The sequence below is a fragment of the Haliotis rubra genome, unplaced genomic scaffold (assembly GCF_003918875.1).
Source record: "Haliotis rubra isolate DU_JTF1 unplaced genomic scaffold, ASM391887v1 Scf799, whole genome shotgun sequence".
NCBI lineage: Eukaryota > Metazoa > Mollusca > Gastropoda > Lepetellida > Haliotidae > Haliotis > Haliotis rubra.
In genome coordinates, this window is record NW_025767522.1 from 380,830 (window position 1) to 401,066 (window position 20,237).

At 42.4% G+C, this 20,237-nt stretch overlaps 3 protein-coding genes across 7 annotated transcripts in view; 2 read left to right on the top strand and 1 right to left on the bottom strand.

Annotated features, from left to right (window-relative positions):
* Positions 1 to 1,214: 1,214 nt before the first annotated feature.
* LOC124261376 (failed axon connections homolog) lies at positions 1,215 to 6,050 on the bottom strand. The gene is made up of 4 exons (XM_046695688.1): positions 5,849 to 6,050; positions 3,195 to 3,327; positions 2,170 to 2,281; positions 1,215 to 1,483 (listed from the first exon to the last, which is right to left on the bottom strand). Exons 1-4 carry the CDS (start codon positions 5,959 to 5,961, stop codon positions 1,416 to 1,418), a joined length of 426 nt encoding a protein of 141 aa, XP_046551644.1. The 5' UTR covers positions 5,962 to 6,050; the 3' UTR covers positions 1,215 to 1,415.
* A 1,881-nt stretch (positions 6,051 to 7,931) lies between these two features.
* On the top strand, positions 7,932 to 14,857 carry LOC124261372 (failed axon connections homolog). Its single transcript, XM_046695677.1, has 6 exons — positions 7,932 to 8,117; positions 9,509 to 9,647; positions 10,249 to 10,445; positions 10,948 to 11,147; positions 11,495 to 11,611; positions 14,367 to 14,857. Exons 1-6 carry the CDS (start codon positions 7,999 to 8,001, stop codon positions 14,471 to 14,473), a joined length of 879 nt encoding a protein of 292 aa, XP_046551633.1. The 5' UTR covers positions 7,932 to 7,998; the 3' UTR covers positions 14,474 to 14,857.
* Positions 14,858 to 17,126: 2,269 nt separating this feature from the next.
* Positions 17,127 to 20,237, top strand: part of LOC124261373 (failed axon connections homolog) — a 28,699-nt gene continuing 25,588 nt past the window's right edge. Inside the window, exons 1-4 of one of the 5 annotated variants that reach the window (XM_046695684.1) lie at positions 17,127 to 17,319; positions 18,655 to 18,793; positions 19,067 to 19,263; positions 20,025 to 20,224. In XM_046695684.1, coding sequence (XP_046551640.1) covers positions 17,201 to 17,319; positions 18,655 to 18,793; positions 19,067 to 19,263; positions 20,025 to 20,224 — 655 coding nt within the window. In that variant the 5' untranslated portion in view covers positions 17,127 to 17,200. The remainder of the gene's footprint in view (positions 17,320 to 18,654; positions 18,794 to 19,066; positions 19,264 to 20,024; positions 20,225 to 20,237) is intronic. The other 4 variants (XM_046695683.1, XM_046695682.1, XM_046695681.1 and 1 more) reach the window with 4 other exon arrangements.

Below are 20,237 nucleotides of genomic sequence, written 5' to 3' on the forward strand. Positions count from 1 at the left end.
CCCTGAGACGAGAGGAAAATAGAAGGAATATTAAGGAACATGCAGTACACAGACACTTGGCACCGATGTATCATTGCTGTGTCATGAATTGTATGCTTGTGGTTCACTTTGAGAGAACTGATGCATGACATTGTAAAATCCATTGTGTTCTAAGTTAGCTTTTAGGTTTTGGCTGGCTTGTAGCTTAACGCCGCACTCAGCAATATTCCAGTCGCCTCTTACGACAAACATGGGTTGCTGCAAACCAATTGTAACCCTGATCGTCACGGGTCAGCTAGTAGGCAGTAACTATCACTGACCAGTATATAAACAGTGCTGCAAACATGTGACCCTATTCGCCTGCATAAACATCTTTGTCCTGTATCTCAAGCTATATGGTCGTCAATTGTACGTGCATCCTTTCGTATTTTCAGCAGGCTTCTTTGTGGGTGAGACGTTACTGAGGCGGAGTGACTTTGACTTGAAGTCCTTGAGAATGACTCAGCCGGTGTATCTTGTGTATGTCAAGGCAATTATCAAGCACGCTTTCCATGAATAGTTGCCACCCAGGTATCATTGCGATATCATAAATATACATGTTGATGTCTGAAGTTGTAAATATAGTCACGGATTCTTCTGTACCCATAATGTCTCTTTTGATAAAATAATTGATCTGGTATGTAAAACTTCAGGTACATACAAGATAGTGTCACAGAAAACAAATATGTCGGCTTGATCACAGGGGCGTGTCACGCTTAGAAACAGCGTCAGAAAGGCATATAGGTATATAGACCCTAACCCTAGTACTATATAAAAGGAAAGGGATGTAACGACGGAACCACCCCCTCCTCAATCAATGATTTGTAGATGTTTCAATAAGTTTTTAGACCCGTGGAATGGCGCTGCCGATCGAACTTAGCCCTACATAGGTGCTGTCAACGTGGCTGGAATTAATAAACGAATTTAAAAGGTGAGTTTTCGCTGTCTTGGGTGATCCATGATTTTGGCTTGGAATTGCGGAGGTAGCTGTTTTCGGTGAGTCGTGGCGTATAACTTTTGAAATAATGATCCGATTGTGACTATTTATAGCTCATTTTGTAGGGAAATCATCTCGCCTTTGATCCGTAGGCCTCGACGGGGCCTTAGAAATAGTTTACGTGGTGAAATGTAACTCAGATTGAGGAGGGGGTGGTTCCGTCGTTACATCCCTTTCCTTTTATATAGTACTAGGGTAGGGTCTATATACCTATATGTCTTTCTAACGCTGTTTCTAAGCGTGACACGCCCCTGTGGGCTTGATTTACCCATGAAGTCAGAAAGAGCATGTAGCTCCTTCTTAAACATCTGTGTCACTTCCTCTTCTGTGTGGCGACCCAAACCTTGATACCATGTTGATTTTGCAACCATATACTTGATAATCGGTACAACAATCCATCCTATCTTCGACGTTTGCTTAATAAAGGTTTTGTCGTTGTCATATTGGTAGCGGAATAGAGCAAGGAACCTGAAACACAAATCTAACTGTCATTATCATTAATATTAATTCGTGTTTAACCAGCGGATATATACGTTCTTTTACATGGCCTGGTTAAAGAGTGACGATATCACACAAACCAACTACATGTATTAAAGGGAGGTTCCGACGTCGTGCGTCCGCTTCCAGTCAAGGTCCAGACTGTAATTAGCGTGAAGCAAGGGACATCGTCAGTCATCAACAGCTTAAGTGACATATACTGAAGGAAATAAATAAGGGAACACCACTTCATTGCAGTGTTCCTTTATTTATTCTCGGATTTCTTCCGACAGCGCCATTCATCACAAGCTGGTGATGAAAACTGGAATATTTTAAAGGAACACTTGAACTGTCCTGTGTTCCTTTATTTGTTTCCCTCAGTATATTTGAAATGATTTGGAAAAGTATGTTTTAAGTGATAATAAATGAGACTTTCCCAATATTTACACAAAATATATTCAAAATACCTTCAGTCAACGATGTTAATCAGCAGGGGGGGACTTTTATATGATATTTTAACTTCATCGAGGAGAACGCAACATTTCACACAGAAATGGTTATTGCCATTTGAAACCTCAAATCGATCGGGCACATGTACGTGTATTTTCCAAATTCATAGTAGAATCTATCTTCATGGTTTCATTGTACCGATCCTAACAAACAGTTTCTAGGCTCACCAGTACAGATGTTCAGGAAGTCAATACATAATGTCGAATCCGCCACAGCCTTCCCATTATACTCAATCCAGGGGACCTTGCCCTTAGATGACACTTTCAGCCCGTGGACGTTCTGAGTGGAAGATCACAGAGCAAATGTTACTTGTACTATTAATTCAAGGCTCTTTCAGATTACATTTTATTACCATATGTGGCTTACATGAGGACATCTTAAATAAACAAACAAACGTGAAGATGGCAAAATACTAATGCTGAGAGACAGAGATTGTTACTTTTCATTCTGTATCATTCCCCAGTTCCATTAGCAATACCAGCAGGGTAACATTGACATGGAGGGTTCATCTCGCCACTGAACACAAATTATAGAGCATTTCAGACATGCTTTCGGACCCTGTTGGTGCCTGACACAGCAACCAAATATCTGTACGATCCGATTTTGTTTGCTTGTTGTTGCAGCACTCAGCAATATTCCAGCTGTCTGTAAATAATCGAGTCTGGACCATGATCATCGATCTCTGACATGTGTTAACCATGTCAGCAACCTGATCCCATTGGTCAGCTCTTACGACAAGCATGGGTTGCTGAAGAACAATAATATTATTCTAATCCGGATCTTCACGTTTCTGTACGATCTGCGATGATCTGACCACCAACGTGCCACAACCACGTTCAAATGACCAAACTTTCGGGGGGCGGTGGGGTAGCCTAATATTAAGGCGTTCGCTCGTCACGCCGAAGACCCGGGTTCGATTCCCAGCATTGGTACAATGTGAGAAGCCCAATTCTTGTGTACCCCGCCGTGATATTGCTAGAATTTTGATAAAAACCGGCGTAAACCCATTCTCACTCAGTAACTCATTGAAACGTTGGCATTGTAGTCAGAGTAGTCGGAGTCAAGTTATGCGTATCGGGTGGTAACAATGTCTACCTGGCTGACTGTGTATAATGGTCTGTTGCTTCGATGGTTTGTTCTGTCATTGCCAGTGGTTTACCTCATTCACTGACTCAACACATCATTCACCTACCTGGTAGGGTATCCTGGCCATCCGGAGGTAGGTTTCCAGCTTCACAGCAAACGGCGTCAAGCTGGGGGCGTAAGGACCTCTACCGATCTGATGAAGGATCACCGTATCTCGGGGATTCTCCTTCGCCTTCTGCCTGTGGAATATTGGCATAGTGTCCTCAATATAACAACCAAATTGTCTATTCAATAGAAATGAATAGAATGTATTAGCTTCGGTTATCAAGCACCCTGCTGTTTTACAAAAGAGCATAAGTTCGATTTACAAATATAATTTGTTGCATGTCGATAATAAAGTGATGTCTGTTGTTAATTAGTTATAGGTGGTACACAACCAAGTGAAAATGGGTTGTAATTGGTGCGTATATATTTCAACGAGTTGGTTCGTCTTAATCTCGTAAAGAAGGGTGGTGGGGTAGTTGAAGTGTTCCGTCATCAGGCCGAAGACCCGGGGTCGATTCGACACATGGGTACAATGTCTGAAGACCATTTCTGGTGTCACCCGACGTAAAATTGCTGGAATATTGCTAAAAGGGGTGAAAAACCATATTCACTCACTCATTGAACCTTACCAGTTATATCACGGCTTGAAACCTATATTGAAACTGGTACTTGTTTTTCAGAATCATTCGGAATTAAAAATGTCCAGTGGACTTTGAAAATAATCAGAACCATTTTGCGCCTGCCTAACTTACACGACATACGCCCAACAGTGAAAGAGCAGAAATGGGCCATTGTCAATATATCAATATGAATGACTAAAGTCAAGAATATTTCACTTGAAAATGCCATGTTACGTACTGCAATCACGTTGTTCAGCACCTATACAGTCGGATTGAACATTTAGTGAGTGAGTGAGTGAGTGAATTTAGTTTTACGCCGCACTCAGCTGTATTCCAGCTATATGGCGGCGGTCTGTAAATAATCGAGTTTGGACCAGACAATCCAGTGATCAACAGCATGAGGATCGCAAATGGAAACCAATGACATGTGTCAACCAAGCCAGCGAGCCTAACTCCCCGATCCCGTTGGTCGCCTCTTACGACAAGTCACGGGTTACTGAAGGCCAGGGCCCCGTTTCTCAAAGCGATCGTAACGCTACGACAGTCGTAAGTCTATGTGAAAGCATGGGGGTCACGATCTTAGCGCTACGATCGCTTTGTGGAACGGGGCCCAGATTATCTACAGACCGCCGCCATATAGCTGGAATATTGCTGAGTGCGGCGTAAAACTAAACACTCTCACTCACTAATGAAGGTCAATTCTAACCAGGGCCTTCACACGTCGAACATGTAGTTCTAAAGGATAATTACCATTTAACTTTGACATCTGTTTGTCTCGAACCCTTAATGTTATAAGTTATAAGATGTAATCCCCATTGTTAATCCTTATCACTGATGTTTTGTACATTTATAGACAGTCATGCTGTCCTGTGCTGTGGTATCATTAATCTGTGTCTTAAACTGGTTAAATGCATGTACATGTAGACATAGTCTATTCTTGCAACCAAAAGATATGTAAACATAACCATTTCGTGCATCATATGTGTATTTAACATACATAAGTTGTACATAATAATTATTTAGACATGTACCTCGGTGCCGCGATCGGAGTGTGTATAAATTTCAGTTCACTCGTGTGACTGTATCGGTCCCGGAACAAAGAGCGGGGACTCACCCCTAGCCTAGGTGGGGTAATTCACATTATTCACAGCTCTTACGAAATACATGTTATTACCTGTGAGACTTATATGAGGACATCGTAAACAAACAAACAAATGTGAAGTGGCAAAGTAGTAGTATTAATCCTGAGAGACAGAGACTGAAAACTGTTCTTCCTTAATCATTTCCAATTAGCCTACGGAGGGTAAGGCTTGGTGCTCTAGGGAACCACGGCCACCACAACTATCAGTGTGTGCTGACCTGGCGAATAGTTCTTCTGGTTTATTTAAATATTTACAGAAACTAACGACTCAATGTTATCAGATCACACCGAGAGTGAGTGAGTTAGGTTTTACGCAGCTTTTAGCAATATTCCAGCAATATCACGGTGGGGGACACCAGAAATGGGCTTCACACATTGTACCCATCCAGGGAATCGAACCCGGATCTTCGGCACGACCCCACCGCCCCTCACACCGAGAACCGTACACTGTCATCATGTACATAGGAATCTGCACGTATTGCTATTCAAGGTCAACGTAAGCGTGTTTAGCACACCCGCAAACCGCTTGTTGTTATAGTAACCAGAAAATCTGATAACACCGTGCGATAACCCAGAACCTTTAAATGGAACTAACATTTTTGAATAATGACTGTTACAATCTGAAAATATGTCTTTTTCTGTTCACGACCTAGATTTCAGTTTGGGTGCTTGTTCTAAACTTTGACCTTTGACCTTTCGTTCTCAGTCACTGAAAGTTATTTATATCGAAAAGGCGCTATACCAAAATATTTTATCATTTTAAATAACACAGTACTCTTGTTTACTGTTACACATAGGTACGACTTCATACATACATAGACTAAGACATGCAGCCCTTTCCGTTCGATACAAAAACTGTACTGTGATATACCCGGCGAGTTTTCTCTGGGTATCAAAACAATCGTTCACCGGCGGTTTCCGCAGCTGACTTGATAACTAGATGTTACTACATACTTTAACAAGAGCTTCCTGATGACGACGACCGATGCAGCAGCTACTACAACACCTCCGACTGCATATGCAATTTTGGGTGACCCGTCTACGAAAGTGTCCAAAAGTCCCTCCATGGTTCGTGAATCGTCGACAAGTATGTACCTGAACTGAATACCGGCCGTATGTGGGTCGACACACCGACCTGAATAACTCCAAACATTCACTCTCTGGTCATCCGTGACCAACTCGTGTTATTCCGGGACAAGCCGAATAGCGACTCGTGCCCCTCTAGAAGGATTTTATATTGGCGCATGAACATCAGAACAACTTTAAACAAGAACGTCAACTCTGATTGCAATGTTTCTAAAAATCACCGAAGCAAATGTACATTGTATTGCTAGGTTGTCGTTTTGGAAGGGGGTGGGGGTGGGGGTGGGGGTGTTTACTTATTTATTTTAAAGAATTGAACCTCTTTGATACAACTAAAAGAAGGAGAAAAACATATTTGTTAAAGACACATTCTAATGTAATTATTACCAGCTGTTCACCTTATAATTCCAGTTATGTTAATTAAAAGGGTTCTTAAAAGGGTTTAATCATCACAAATGGATATTGAATATACAAATAAAAAAATTCAGCTACATTGAATCCCAAAGCAGATACTCAAAAATTACTTTAAAATATTTCTCAAACTGAACATTCGTGTAACCTTGCTGTCACACCCTTGGTGGAATTTTAAATGAATTCGCTGAAAAAAATATGAATGACCAAAAAACAGTCAGACTAAAACGATATTATTGTTTTGAAACTGGTAGCGATTATAATCACATTTCCTAAAATTGGTCGAAGCGCACGTACAATCTCCATAACAAGCTCACAAGATCGTCAGAAATACACTTAGCTGGACCCATGAGAGCAGTTTTGTCAACAAACGCACGTGCGTGCATTTGAATCTCTCACCGTAAATCGCATGATTCTTATTAAAAACTTCATGATAGGCAGCAAAATCCTTTTAGCTACGTTCTTTGTACTTTCAATATTACGATATATATTTTTCATGATTTTTTACACAATGACATAATGCCATAAACGATTTAAGTACTCGGGATTATTTTTATCAAAGCACCGCGCTCATTTACGCGCGTTCTGATTGGTTTGTCGTATTTTCGCACACAACAAGTATCGAGTGGGGTACGAGTCTTCTTGGAGGTGACGGAAAGGAGCGAGTGGTGACGAATGACTGTCTGGTAAGCCACTGTCAACGTACGTCGCTTCAAGAAGGTACATTTATGTTAATCAAAGTATTTCTTTTACACAGTGAACAGCGTTCAAGTTTTATCAAGTTTCAAGAAAAGGAATAACGGATACATTGGAAACATGAATTTGTTTATATCTTCAAATCGTGTTCTAATGGTAGCATACAAATTTCAAATAACAGCAACTATTTTCAATGATATACATAATCATATCCGTACAGTCAGCGAGTGAGTTTTGTTTTACGCCGCATTTAGCAATATTCCAGCAATATCACAGCGGGGGAGCACCAGAAATGGGCTTCACACACTGCACCCATGTGGGGAATCGAACCCGGGTCTTCGGCGTGACGAGCGAACGCTTTAACCACTAAGCTACCCCACCACCCCGTACAGTCAGCAGAACTGATGCATTCACCTGGGGGGGGGGGGGGTAGAGAGTTTATGCTCGAGCAGAAATATCACACTCATGCACATATGGCAAACAAATAAAATGTAGCACGACAGTTATAAAAACTGAAGATGTAATGATCCTTTAACGACGTACATTTGACCACACCTGACCTATGCTGACTCTTAATCTTTGAATATTTACTTCCTTTGAAATTGTATAGGAGCCCCAGTAAGAAGGGAGATTCAGAACCTGAGGAAATCTAGACTTGCTTCATACAGTGCTTTCCGCTGCAGTAAAGGGCGAAGCGGGAAAGAAAACAATGCGAATCAGAAACTGTGAGACAGACTATGTTTGACCCTACACAAGGGCGAAAACGTTTATCTACCCGATCCAACTGATAGTCCAAGGCCCTTACCACTTATGCCCCTTTTCAACATGATCTTGAAATACCGATAATCATGGTGGATGTTATTTAGGTCGGCCAGTTTAACACAGCGTAGGTTCACTGACATACCCAGAAAACGATGGAGAGTATCGTGGATAGTTTCACCGACCTGGACACATCACAGAAAGTACTGTATGCTGTCGGAGGTATTGTCGTATCAATCGTGTCGGTCGTCGGCCTGAGGAAACTATGTTTCAAGTAAGTATCTCGTGTGAACAGCTAGTCAAGAGATACTCACTCGATATTTCGCTAAACAAACGGATGACCCAGTTGTCGACGTCTCTCTGCAGAGCGTCGTGTGGGTTGGAATACAGGCTCGCCCCTCTATGTGAGCACAATACGCGTGCTCGAACGTTTAACCGACATGTTACACGTCTGAGACCGACATGTCTGGCTTTCCTCACACATAAAGCCGCCATTTGACTGTAACACTGTTGAAACTGGCATTAAACCAAATTCACTCACCCTAACAAAACGAGATGCTGGAGAGACCATAAGAATGATATTGCGTATGAATGAGATTGTTTTATTTAATGATGTACAGTTGAACACCGTTGTGTCGAACTCTGATAACTCGATATCTCGCGGTTGTCTCGATATAACATCTTGGTCCCGGCAAAATCCTTTATAATTTATCATTATTCAAGCTCTTTTAACTCGATACGTATGTCTCGATAGTTCGGATATCTCGATATAATGTCATGGTCCCAACAAACAAAACTACCCTTTTAACTCGATATTTGCAAAGAAACTCGATATTCACCTACCTTTCGTGGGCAATTATCCATCTGAAGTGAGGTTGTTTACACACGTTTACAAAGGGATGCGGTAGTGAAAACTAATTAGGGCTAATTGAGTCGACAGTGTCACTCGTTTGTTATTTAATGAGGATTAATTAAGAAGGATTTAATAAGGAAGTACTCACTGTTACAACTAAAACTTTTGATAACGGATTATAGTGGCGAATCAAAACATACTGAGAAACGTTTTGTTTTCTTTCATACTGATATGTGATGATATACCCTGGTCGGATGTCTCGAAGTTCGGATAACTAAATATTTTTCTTGGTCCCATGAATATCGAGACAACGGTGCTCGACTGTATATTTTTTTCTATTCAGAAGACTCCTCGTGTATGTTTAACAATATGAGACTGCATTCCGGCTGCTTGTACTAGCCCAGATTTAAGCTGGTTTTATAGTGCTCGCTCACTGACATGCCATGCCGTAGTTAAGCATGAATACACAACTCAGACACATTATACTGACTCCGAGCCGACCAGTCATTGTTGTACCCATTAATGCCGAGCGCCAGGCAGGGACCAACAAGTACCATATTTTAACGCATGTTGGTATGATGTGGCCGGAGATCGAACCCGCAAGCTCCCGCCCTCCAGGCGGATGCTCTAACCACTACACCACGGAAGCGGCCCATTGTACTATTTTAAAACAGTAGCACATCGGTTTAAAATCATGGAACACTAAATAACACAGTGTATGTCGTACAATGACTGGGTTACAATACTTTAAGTTATGTCAGCGACAAGTGAGAATAATCAGCTGTTCCTTGATCTATTACAATATTTTACAGAGAGAAAAAGACAAAGAAGGACTATCCTCGAGATACGGTGATCCATTATCAGGTCGGTAGAGGTCCCTACGCCCCAAGCTTGACGCCATTTGCGGTGAAGCTGGAGACCTATCTCCGGATGGCCAAGATACCCTACCAGGTAGGTGAGAGATGAGTGAATGAGCGTTGTTTCATGCCGTAGTTCGCAATATTCTCATTGTGTCACCACATATCGGAATCTAGTAGCGTCCGCTCGTCACGCCGAATACCCATGAAGGTCCGGGTTAGAATACTGATCTTCAGTAACCCATACTTGTCGTAAGAGGCGACTAACGGGATCGGGTGGTCAGGCTCGCAGACTTGGTTGACACATGTCATTGCTTCCCAATTGCGCAGCTCGATGCTCATGCTGTTGATCACTGGAATGTCTGGTCCAGACTCGATTATTTACATACCGCTGCCATATAGCTGGGATATTGCTGAGTGCGGCGTAGAACTCACTCACTCACTCACTCGTCACGCTGAAGACCCGGGTTCTATTCCCCTCATGGGTGAATCCCATATTCACACTCACCCACTCTGAATCTGGTCCAAGAAAGCAAGTTGGTGACTGCATGAGCAGCGATTCATACCCCTAGCTGTTGCACAAAACACATATTCAGTTGGATCAAGCACTAATACCCTAAATCCTTTATGAATCACTCTAATCCTTAGCCATGTAAGTGTCTGATCTCTATATGAAAATATGATCCTCCACACAGAACGTCCATGGGTTTCAACCTTCATCAAAAGGCAAAGTTCCTTGGATTGAGTATAATGGACAGGCAGTAGCAGACTCTACACTGTGCATCGAGTTCCTCAACAAGAAGCTTGGAGTGGACCTCAACAGGAACCTGAGTCCTGCTGACAAAGGAGTAGCTCAGGCGATGCAGGTTATGGCGGAGGAACATCTGTACTGGTGAGAAACAGTCAGTTGGTGCCATTTAATCTGTCTGTCCATCGTAGCCATTACGGCAAACATTGATTGCTTGAATAATCCTTGTATATGATAGCGGTGTGTACATGTCGGAACCAGACAATGCAGTGATTAACATCATGCTCCTTCTATCCTGTGCTTCGATCCCTTAGGCGGGTAACCTAGTGTTGAAAGCGTTTGTTCGAAGACCCGGGTTCGATTCCTTACATGAGTACAATGTGTGAAGCCCATTTTGGTGTCTCCCGTGATATTGCTGGCATATTGCTAACGCCGCGTAAAACCAAATTCACTCACTCACTCACGTAACGGCGTCAAACGAATATACGTTAATACACGATGTAAGATGTTTTGTAACTTTCCACAGGTGTTATGTTTTAGGGGAACACATTACGTCTTTAAGATAAACTTGTGGCAATTTCCATCATAGTTTGCTTGCATGAATATTGAATAGTGAATGAGTAGTGCTGTGGTACTGTGGTTTCAGGTTCCTTGTCCTCTTCCGAGGGCAATATGACAACGACAAATCTTTGATGCTGAATGCTTTTAAAATAGGCAAGTTTACGTTTTGGATGCTTCAACGACAAGTGAAAAAGCAACTATGGAGTCAAGGTTTGGGCCGACACACAGAAGAGGAGGGAACAGAAATGTTTAAGAAGGATCTACAATCCCTGTCGGACTTCATAGGTATGCAGAAGTGTTTAGTTATTGTGAACTGAATTATATATTGAGACGTTAAATATGTTTGAGCAGCGAGGGTAGGTTCCGATGGACCAAAATATAAACTTGACACTTGTTATATCGAAACCGACAATGGCACTACAGACGATGGGATCTGGATTGCATCATAACTGAAGTGGGAAAACATTGCATGACGTTCCATGACCTCCTCCACATGTGTTGAATAGGATGAAACTGTATCCTGAAATTTGGCACTTGTGGTGTGGTTTGTTATATTTCAGGATGATACTTTGTTTCATGTGATTTGATTTGTTTCAATATATTCATCTGTCCACACATGCTGGTTGTTCCAGGGCCCAAGAAGTTCCTGATGGGGGACCAGCCCTGTGAGACGGACTGTGCGGTGTTCGGCCAGCTGTCAGCGTTCTACTGGCAGTTCATGGGCACTGGACACAAGGACATCCTCAAGGGCAAGTGACTTTTAAGTTATCATTTCCACTTCACGGTTTTGAACGTCTTTGAGATGCAATCTGAGCTATTATTGGTCAGCTTTCCTCCATGCACGAATTTTGTGCGAACCCGACAATTGTCATCACACTATGAAGACCAGATGTGCGAACAAGCTATTGTGCATGCAACACATGAAATGGTGCCGTTTTTGCGATGCAATCTAAGCTCTCAATGGTCGATGAAGTCGCATTTTTTTCTTTCGTGAATCAGGCTGTGTACAAAATTAGTACAAATCGAAGTCTCCAATGGTCAGGTGATGAGGCATACTTAAAGTGTAATTGAAACCTGTCCAGCTTTGATAGTGTATTAGATTTATATATGGATATTCACCCGTTGATGTTATGAACATCGTGTTGTATATAGGTAAGATTCTGTCAATGCATACATTAAAGAACTCTGTACCTGCCCAAAAACATCGCAGGGTACTGTTAACATAGTGTACATAATGGACACCTACCTTTTCCTCATCACAATTACAAAATGTGTTGTTTAGGTATGTAAACTGTATAAGTCGATAAACATCAACAGAATCAAGTTTGACAAATATTCTCCATAATTGTAACCGGCTGTCAACATGTCGTTGCATGTATAAAGGGAGTTGTGTGTTGCTTTCCGTTCGATTGGCATATTCGATTTCAGACTGATTCAAATATACATAAAAACAAAGGCAACACAATTAATCCACCAAACTACACCATTACTTTAAGATTTTAACTTTCCATTCTCAATGTATTTCGACTATGTTTCAGTTCTGTATGAATTCGTTTAATTTAGATAAATTGAAATGATCTAGCTGGTTACATATGCCGTCTACTGTGAACAGAATCAAGTTTGACAAATATTCTTCCATAATTGTAACCGGATGTCAACATGTCGTTACATGTATAAAAGGGAGTTGTGTGTATTTCTTTCCGTTCGATTGACATTTTCGATTTCAGACTGATTCAAATATATACTCTCCCAAAAATGAAACGCATATATGAATTTCAACTGTGTTTTTATGTTTATTTTGAAACATCTTGTAGGCTTTATGAGTCAATGAAATATAGCGAACTTGCACACTGGGAATGCAGACTTATCTGTCTTTGGTACCAACTCGAGGAAAGTCAGTTTGAGTGTCACATGGAGACGTGTGGTGGCGCTGAAGTCAATACCTCGTGTGACCACCGTGGGCATCCAGAACTGCACGGCATCGCCTCGGCATCGAACGAATAAGTCTCAGAATCTCGTGTTGCCCAATCGCAGCCCACTCTGCCTGTAGTGCCTGTGCGAGTTGCTGAAGTGTCTGGGGCTGAGGGTTACGGCATCACACCCGTCCGTCCAGGGCATCCCACAGATGTTCGATCGGGTTTCAGTCCGGTGATCTTGAGGGCCAGGGGGGCACAATGATGTTGTGGTTCTGAAGAAAGTCTCTAGTGTGACGTGCTGTGTGGGGCCTGGCATTGTCCTGTTGAAACAACTCCCTCTGGCGATCAATGACTGGAAGGAGGTGTGGGCGTAGGATTTCGTCACAGTACCGTTGAGCTGTCAGGTTGCCCTGGATCATCACCAAATCACTTCTCCTACGGCAGGTGATCGCTACCCACATCATAACACTTCCCCGGCCAAATCTGTCCACCTGGCGAACGCAAGCTTCGGCGAAACGTCCACGTCCACGTCTGTACATCCGCATTCTTCCATCGCGTCATTCCAATAGAAATCGTGATTCATCACTGAACCAGATTCTGCGCCAATTCGGTAGGTTCCAGGCCTGAACGTTGGTGCACCATTAAACTCGATGTCGATGATGTTGTAGTCGAAGCACAAGGCCAAAATAAGGTCTTCTTGCACTTAAACCAGCCTCTCTCAACCTGTTCCTGACGGTCTGTGCAGAAAGCCTCCTCAATCCGGGTATTTGTCGAGCGGTACTGGTCGCCGTAGCTGTTCGATACCGCAGGTGATGTACCCGGATGTAGCGATCCTGCGCCGCAGTGGTCGCTCGAGGTCGCCCACTACGAGGGGCATCTGCTACCGCATTCTGCCGGCGATATCTCTCCCAGAGCCGTGAAATGGTGCTTTGGTGAACATTCCTGCGTCGGGCAACTGCTCGTTGAGACTGGCCAGCTTCAAGCAAACCAATGGCGATATGACGGTTGGCTTCACTTAGACGGGGCATTTTGCATTCGTCAACAATATTCCAAATACAGTGAATAATCGACAGACAGCGATCAGCCTTTTATACCCATCATTGAGACTATCTGATCCCCAACTTTCAAGTGCATTGCATGTGAATTGTGTATTCTGTGACACTACACGCCGAAATTGAAAATCATGCTGTTAAATATGGGTATTTTACGGATGGTGCGTTTTGTTGTGATGTTTCAAAACATAAACACCATAGGACTCATAAAGAGAGCAAAACCTTTTGTAAAATGAATCACGTTTTAATTCATTGCTACATGAAATTGTTATTTTCATGATGCGTTTCCTTTTTTGGGAGAGTATACATAAAAACAAAGGCAACACAATTAATTCACCAAACTACATCATTACTAGATTTTAACTTTCCATTCCCAATGTATTTCGACTATGTGATGTGAAATTATGTGAACTGTTTCAGTTCTGTGTGAATTTGTTTAATTTAGATAAATTGAAATGATCCAGGTTACATATGAATTAAAATTGTCATTTGTTGTTAAATACGTGTTGCTTATGACCTCTCCCTTTTGTTCGTAGACAAATACCCCAACCTGGCCGCCTACTGTGAACGTATGAAGGAAACGTTCTGGCCTGACTGGGACCAGTGCATCACACACGGTGGAACAAGGGAGGCAACCAAGTAGTAACTTTTTCCAGAGAGCTGTAATGGCAGTTTTGGTATAATATAAATCATTTGCTTGTTCTTCCAAAGTCTGTTGATATACTTTGGTTGTGAAAGGAGTTCAGATTCTCTTTCGTGCACCAGTGAGTTAGTGTCTTACCTTGATTGCGTGCGTGCGTGCGTGTGTGTTGAGGGCTAAGAGAAGTCGGTAGTTCTGAGACTGGTCGGGCTTCTAAACGTACTTCAATTATATAATGTGGCCATTCTTTTGTCCCTCACAATAAAAATTAAATATTACCTCAAGCAACGCTACACGTACTCCATCTTCTTGGCGTGTCAGTAATGTATATTGTGTGTCTTTGAAATGGGAATAGCTTTGTTTAAAATAAAATTGTATTATGCTGTTCTTTGTTCTTAGTTGTGTTATTCCTGGTTGTCGAAAACCACAGTGGACTACATTATTATATAGTTATCATTTATGTTTTGTTTAACGCCGAAAACATTAACTCTCCAACTATATGATAATAGTATAATCGAGTAAGGTCGAACATACACGTGATTGATACGATGAGCAATGTCATTAGCCAAATCACAGCGTCCATCCGATCCATAAAAGGTCAAGGTCGGGTCTTTTTCACACGACTGTTCCCTGTACCGAAGTGGCCTTGACCATTGAAGTCAAGCTTGGACGTGATCATTTCCCTGTAGTTATAATCGCGGATGACACGACCCACATAAGCTCAAGCAGTTAGTACGCTTGTCAACTGAGGCTGGCATACAATGGAAGAAAAGACTGTGTCGAACCCGCACCCTCAGACCTGCCTGACACCTCGGATGGGACTCAACCCAACAAAATTACTAGAATCTGTATTTTACTGAGAAAATGTAATCCCAAGCTCCTATGTTACATTTGACCACTTTCTAAATGGCATTGTGTATTCATGACAGTAATACAATGAAAACAATGATCGTGCAACGACATTTAACCATATCTGACCTATACTAACGCTTAGTCCCTGAATATATACTATCCAAAAAAAGAAACGCATAGGCGTTTTGCATTTTCAAAAATCTATTAATTACCTATTGTGTTCAAGCAATCGTCAAAATATGTAATAAAAGTGTTTACCTGAAAACTTTACCTGAAAATATTGATTTTGATGAGAATTCTTACAAGGATTAAATAGGCATCGCCACAACGCAACAGAAATCACCTTCCAGTTGAAATTGAGCAGCAAAGAACATGCACTGTCTGGCTATAAAAATACAGATTACTTTCGGAAATTGGCATTCGTTTTGAGTGAGTTTCAAGGTCAAATCACTACGCCACGTCTTGACGCTGCGACACGGAAAATCGCCATTGAAAGAATGCACGCTGGATATTACCAATCTTCTGTTGCCAGGCGTCTGAATGTTAGTCTGAGCACGATATCACGGCTCGTAGCTCCTTACAACCAAACAGGTATAACAAATGACCGTCCCCGTACAGGCAGACCTCGAGTCACCACTGCCGCCCAAGATCGGTACATCCTGGTACTACATTTGTGTGATCGTACTGCCACGGGTGAGAGCACAGCAGCCAGGGTGCCTGGATCATAACCGGTCAAACTGTACAGAACAGGTTCAGAACAGGTCTGAGAGCCAGGAGACCCGACGTCGGGACCGTGCTACGTCGTCACCATCGCGCTCAACGTCTCCGTTATCTAAAAGTATCCACTTGGTTGTATAGACATTACCTTCTTCTAAACTGATGTCAAAATTCATGTACTAAAGTCTATTTGTGGACGAGTTATACATGTTTGAAAATACAACATTTTCTCAACAGATTTCTGACCTATGCGTTTCTTTTGGGGGGATAGTATATATCATTTAGTCAGACACAAATACTTCGTTCTAAATTGTATAGGAGCCCCAGTGAAAAGAGAAATTCAGAACCTGAGGAAATCTAGACTTACTTTGAAACAAAGGAGCTACAGGCTCTTTCTGACTTCATGGGTAAATCAAGCCCACAGGGGCGTGTCACGCTTAGAAACAGCGTTAGAAAGACATATAGGCTTACTGTCGAGGAATATGATGTTGTAGATCCTCAATCAATGATTTGTAGATGTTGTTAGACCCGTGGAATGGCGCTGCCGATCGAATCTAGCCCTACATAGGTGCTGTCAACGTGGCTGGAATTAAAAAACGAATTTAAAAGGTGAGTTTTCGCTGTCTTGGGTGATCCATGATTTTGGCTTGGAATTGCGGAGGTAGCTGTTTTCGGTGAGTCGTGGCGTATAACTTTTGAAATAATGATCCGATTGTGACCACTTAGAGCTCATTTTGTAGGGAAATCGTATCGCTTTTGATCCGTAGGCCTCGACGGGGCCTTAAAAATAGTTTACGTGGTGAAATCTAACTTAGATTGAGGAGGGGGTGGTTCCGTCGTTACATCCCTTTCCTTTTATATAGTACTAGGGTAGGGTCTATATACCTATATGTCTTTCTAACGCTGTTTCTAAGCGTGACACGCCTCTATGCTTTGCAAAAGAGCAGTGGGCGAGGCAGAAAGGAAAATAATGCGAATCAGACACCCCACACAACGAAAGGCCAGATAGACTGACAACCAACCCGATCCAACAGACAGTCCAATTCGCTTATCACTTATGCCCCTTTTCAGCATGACCTTGAATTACCGATAATAAGGGTGGGTGTAATTTAGGTCGGTCTGTTTGACTCCTCGTAGGCTCACTGACATACCCAGGAAACGATGAAGAGTATCATGGATACCTTCACAGACCTGGACACATCCCAGAAAGTACTGTATGTTTTCGGAGGTGCTGTTGTAGCCATTGTATCGGTCGTCGGCCTGAGGAAGCTATGTTTCAGGTAGGTTATCAAGTGTCAATATCTAGTCAAGAGATACACAGTTTATATTTCTCCAAACAAACAGGTGACCCAGCTGACGCTCTGCCAAGCGTCGTTCAGAGTTTCGTCGAATGTGGGTTCAAGTATCGGTTCGCCCTTCTATCTGGGCACCATACCAATGCTCAAAGGTTCCGCCAAAATGTTACATGACTGAGACCTATATTTCTGGCTTTCCTCCGACATAAAGCTGTCCCGCATAAAGTCGTCATTTGACCACACTGCTGAAACTGGAGGTAAACCTAATTCACTCACGCACCAAAACAAAACGAGAGACCGAGTGAGTTTAGTTTTACGCCGCTTTTAGCAATATTCCAGCAATATCACAACCGGGGACACCAGAAATGGTTAAGGAATGGTTTCACACATTACACTCAAGTGGGGAATCGAGCCCGGGTTCTCAGTGTGACAAACGAACGCTTTAACCGCCAGGCTACCCGATCGAAACCCAATCAAAACGAGGTGAGGTGAAACTGGGTTTTACCTCGTGCTTGAGAATATATCGCTCATATGATGACGTGCATGCGCGTGTATGTGTATGTGCGGCTGCTTGTACTAGCCCAGACTTAAGCTGGTTTCATAGTGCTAGCCCACTGAGATACCATGCCGCAGTGAAGCATGAATACCCCACTCAGACACATTATACTGACTCCGAGCCGACCAGTCCTTGTTGTACCCATTAATGACGAGCGCCAGGCAGGGAGCAACAAGTACCATATTTTAACGTCTTTTGATATAACACGGTCGGGGATCGAACCCACGACCTTCTGCTCTACGGGCGGACACTCTAACCACTACGCCACGGGGGCGGTCCAATCAAAACGAAATTCTGGAGAGACCATAATAATAATGAGATGGCGTCCTGGATGTGATTGTTCTATTTAATGAAGAATTTTTATTTTCTATTCAAAAGGCCTATCTATATTCTCAGTATTCCGTATAGCAATCAGTACTTTTAGGTCCTTAAACTGACGAAGATGTGCATGTGAATGTTTTGACCTCTGCCCAGCAGTAGTTCAGGTCGCTTTTGTATATTGTCTTTCTATTTATTTCATGGTGTTAAAAGACTCAGTAGTTGGATCAAAATAGAAACAGTTTCACTGTAAATAATACTGGAATGCATGATCTATTTCGTTGTTCTATTGTACAATAAACAGTCACGAGTCACATATCGGCCTTAAAAACACGGAATTTATACAGTGTGTGTCATACAATGACTGGATTACTACACTGTAAGTTTATATCAGCAACAAGTGAGAACAATCAGCTGCTCCTTGATCTATTACGATATTTCAATAGAGAGAAAAGGGCAAAGAAGGACTATCCTCGAGATACGGTGATCCTTCATCAGGCCGGTAGAGCACACTATGCCCCAAGCATGACGCCATTTGCGGTAAAGTTGGAGACCTACCTCCGGATTGCCAAAATACCCTTCCAGGTAGGTGAGAGAGTGAGTCAATGAGTGTTGTTCCATGATCTAGTTCGCAATATTCTCTTTGTGTCATGACATATCTTAATCTGGTCCTAGAAAGCAAGCTGTTGGCTACTTTAGGAACGATTCACATCTATGTTGCTCAAAATACAGATTCAGGTGAATCATCAACTATAGCCAAAACCCTGACTCGTCATTCTGATCCTAAGCAATTTATGTCTGTTTTCTATTATGGAATTCCTATGTTATTCTATATTTAGTCTGTGATCATCCACGCAGAACGTCCATGGAAGACAACGTTCATCAAAGGGCAAATTTCCTTGGATTGAGTATAATGGACTGGAGGTAGCGGACTCATCACTGTGCATCAAATTCCTCAACAAGAAGCTTGGGGTGGACCTCAACAGGAACCTCAGTCCTGCTGACAGAGGAGTAGTTCAGGCAATGCAGACCATGGTGGAGGATCATCTATACTGGTGAGAAACAGTCAGTTGGTGCCATTTAACATTTATCTGCCTGTCCATCGTAACCATGATGCCAACACCCGGATGGCTTCAATAATCTGTCTCCGCTGTCTTCAAGATTGTTTTGTTTGTTGTGTCAACAATATTCCAGCTATATGACAGCGGTCAGTTGTGTATAATCGTGTCAGAACCAGATAATCCAGTCATTGACATCGATCTAGGAATCTGGGATGCGATGATCATGACATGTATCAACAAACTACCGTTATTCCCCCCTTAGAACCACATAAGTTGTGAAGTGGAAGGAGCGTGTATGTATCGAACCCTTAACCGTGCCATACCAAAAGACGTGAATCCATAGGATGTTTTGTAACTTTTGACTCTTGTTCTGCTTTGCTGTATGAAACAAGAACATGTTCAACATGTTCACGTCTCTAAGATAAGCTGCTGGCACTTTTCATCATATTTCACTTACATCTACGTGCACGAGTGAGTGAGTTTAGTTTTACGCCGCACTCAGCAATATTCCAGCTATATGGCGGCGGTCTGTGAATAATCGTGCCTGGACCAGACAATCCAGTGATCAACAACATTAACATCGATCTACGCAGTTGGGATACGATGACATGTGTCAACCAAGTCAGCGAGCCTGACCACCCGATCCCGTTAGTCGCCTCTTACGACAAGCATGGGTTGTCGAAGATTTATTCCAGCCCGGATCTTCACAGGTCTCTACTGGCATGAATAGAGAATGAGTAGTACGTTTGTTTCAGGTTCCTTATCCTCTTCCGATGGCAATATGACAACGACAAATCTTTCATGGTGAATGCTTTTAAAATAGGCAAGTTTATGTTTTGGATGATTCAACGGCGTTATAAAAAGCAAACATGGAGTCAAGGCTTGGGACGACACACAGAAGAGGAGGCAACAGAAATGTTTAAGAAGGATCTACAATCCCTGTCGGACTTCATAGGTATGCAGAAGTT

Excerpts from the sequence above, each read along its gene's own strand:
- LOC124261372 (XM_046695677.1), top strand. The coding sequence starts at position 7,999 with ATGGAGAGTATCGTGGATAGTTTCACCGACCTGGACACATCACAGAAA. Across the intron at positions 9,648-10,248 it reads TGGCCAAGATACCCTACCAG|AACGTCCATGGGTTTCAACC; the intron begins GTAGGTGAGAGA and ends TCCTCCACACAG. Across the intron at positions 11,148-11,494 it reads ATCCCTGTCGGACTTCATAG|GGCCCAAGAAGTTCCTGATG; the intron begins GTATGCAGAAGT and ends TGGTTGTTCCAG.
- LOC124261376 (XM_046695688.1), bottom strand. The coding sequence starts at position 5,961 with ATGGAGGGACTTTTGGACACTTTCGTAGACGGGTCACCCAAAATTGCA. Across the intron at positions 3,328-5,848 it reads ATCAGGAAGCTCTTGTTAAA|GCAGAAGGCGAAGGAGAATC; the intron begins GTATGTAGTAAC and ends AATATTCCACAG. Across the intron at positions 2,282-3,194 it reads TGGCCAGGATACCCTACCAG|AACGTCCACGGGCTGAAAGT; the intron begins GTAGGTGAATGA and ends TCTTCCACTCAG.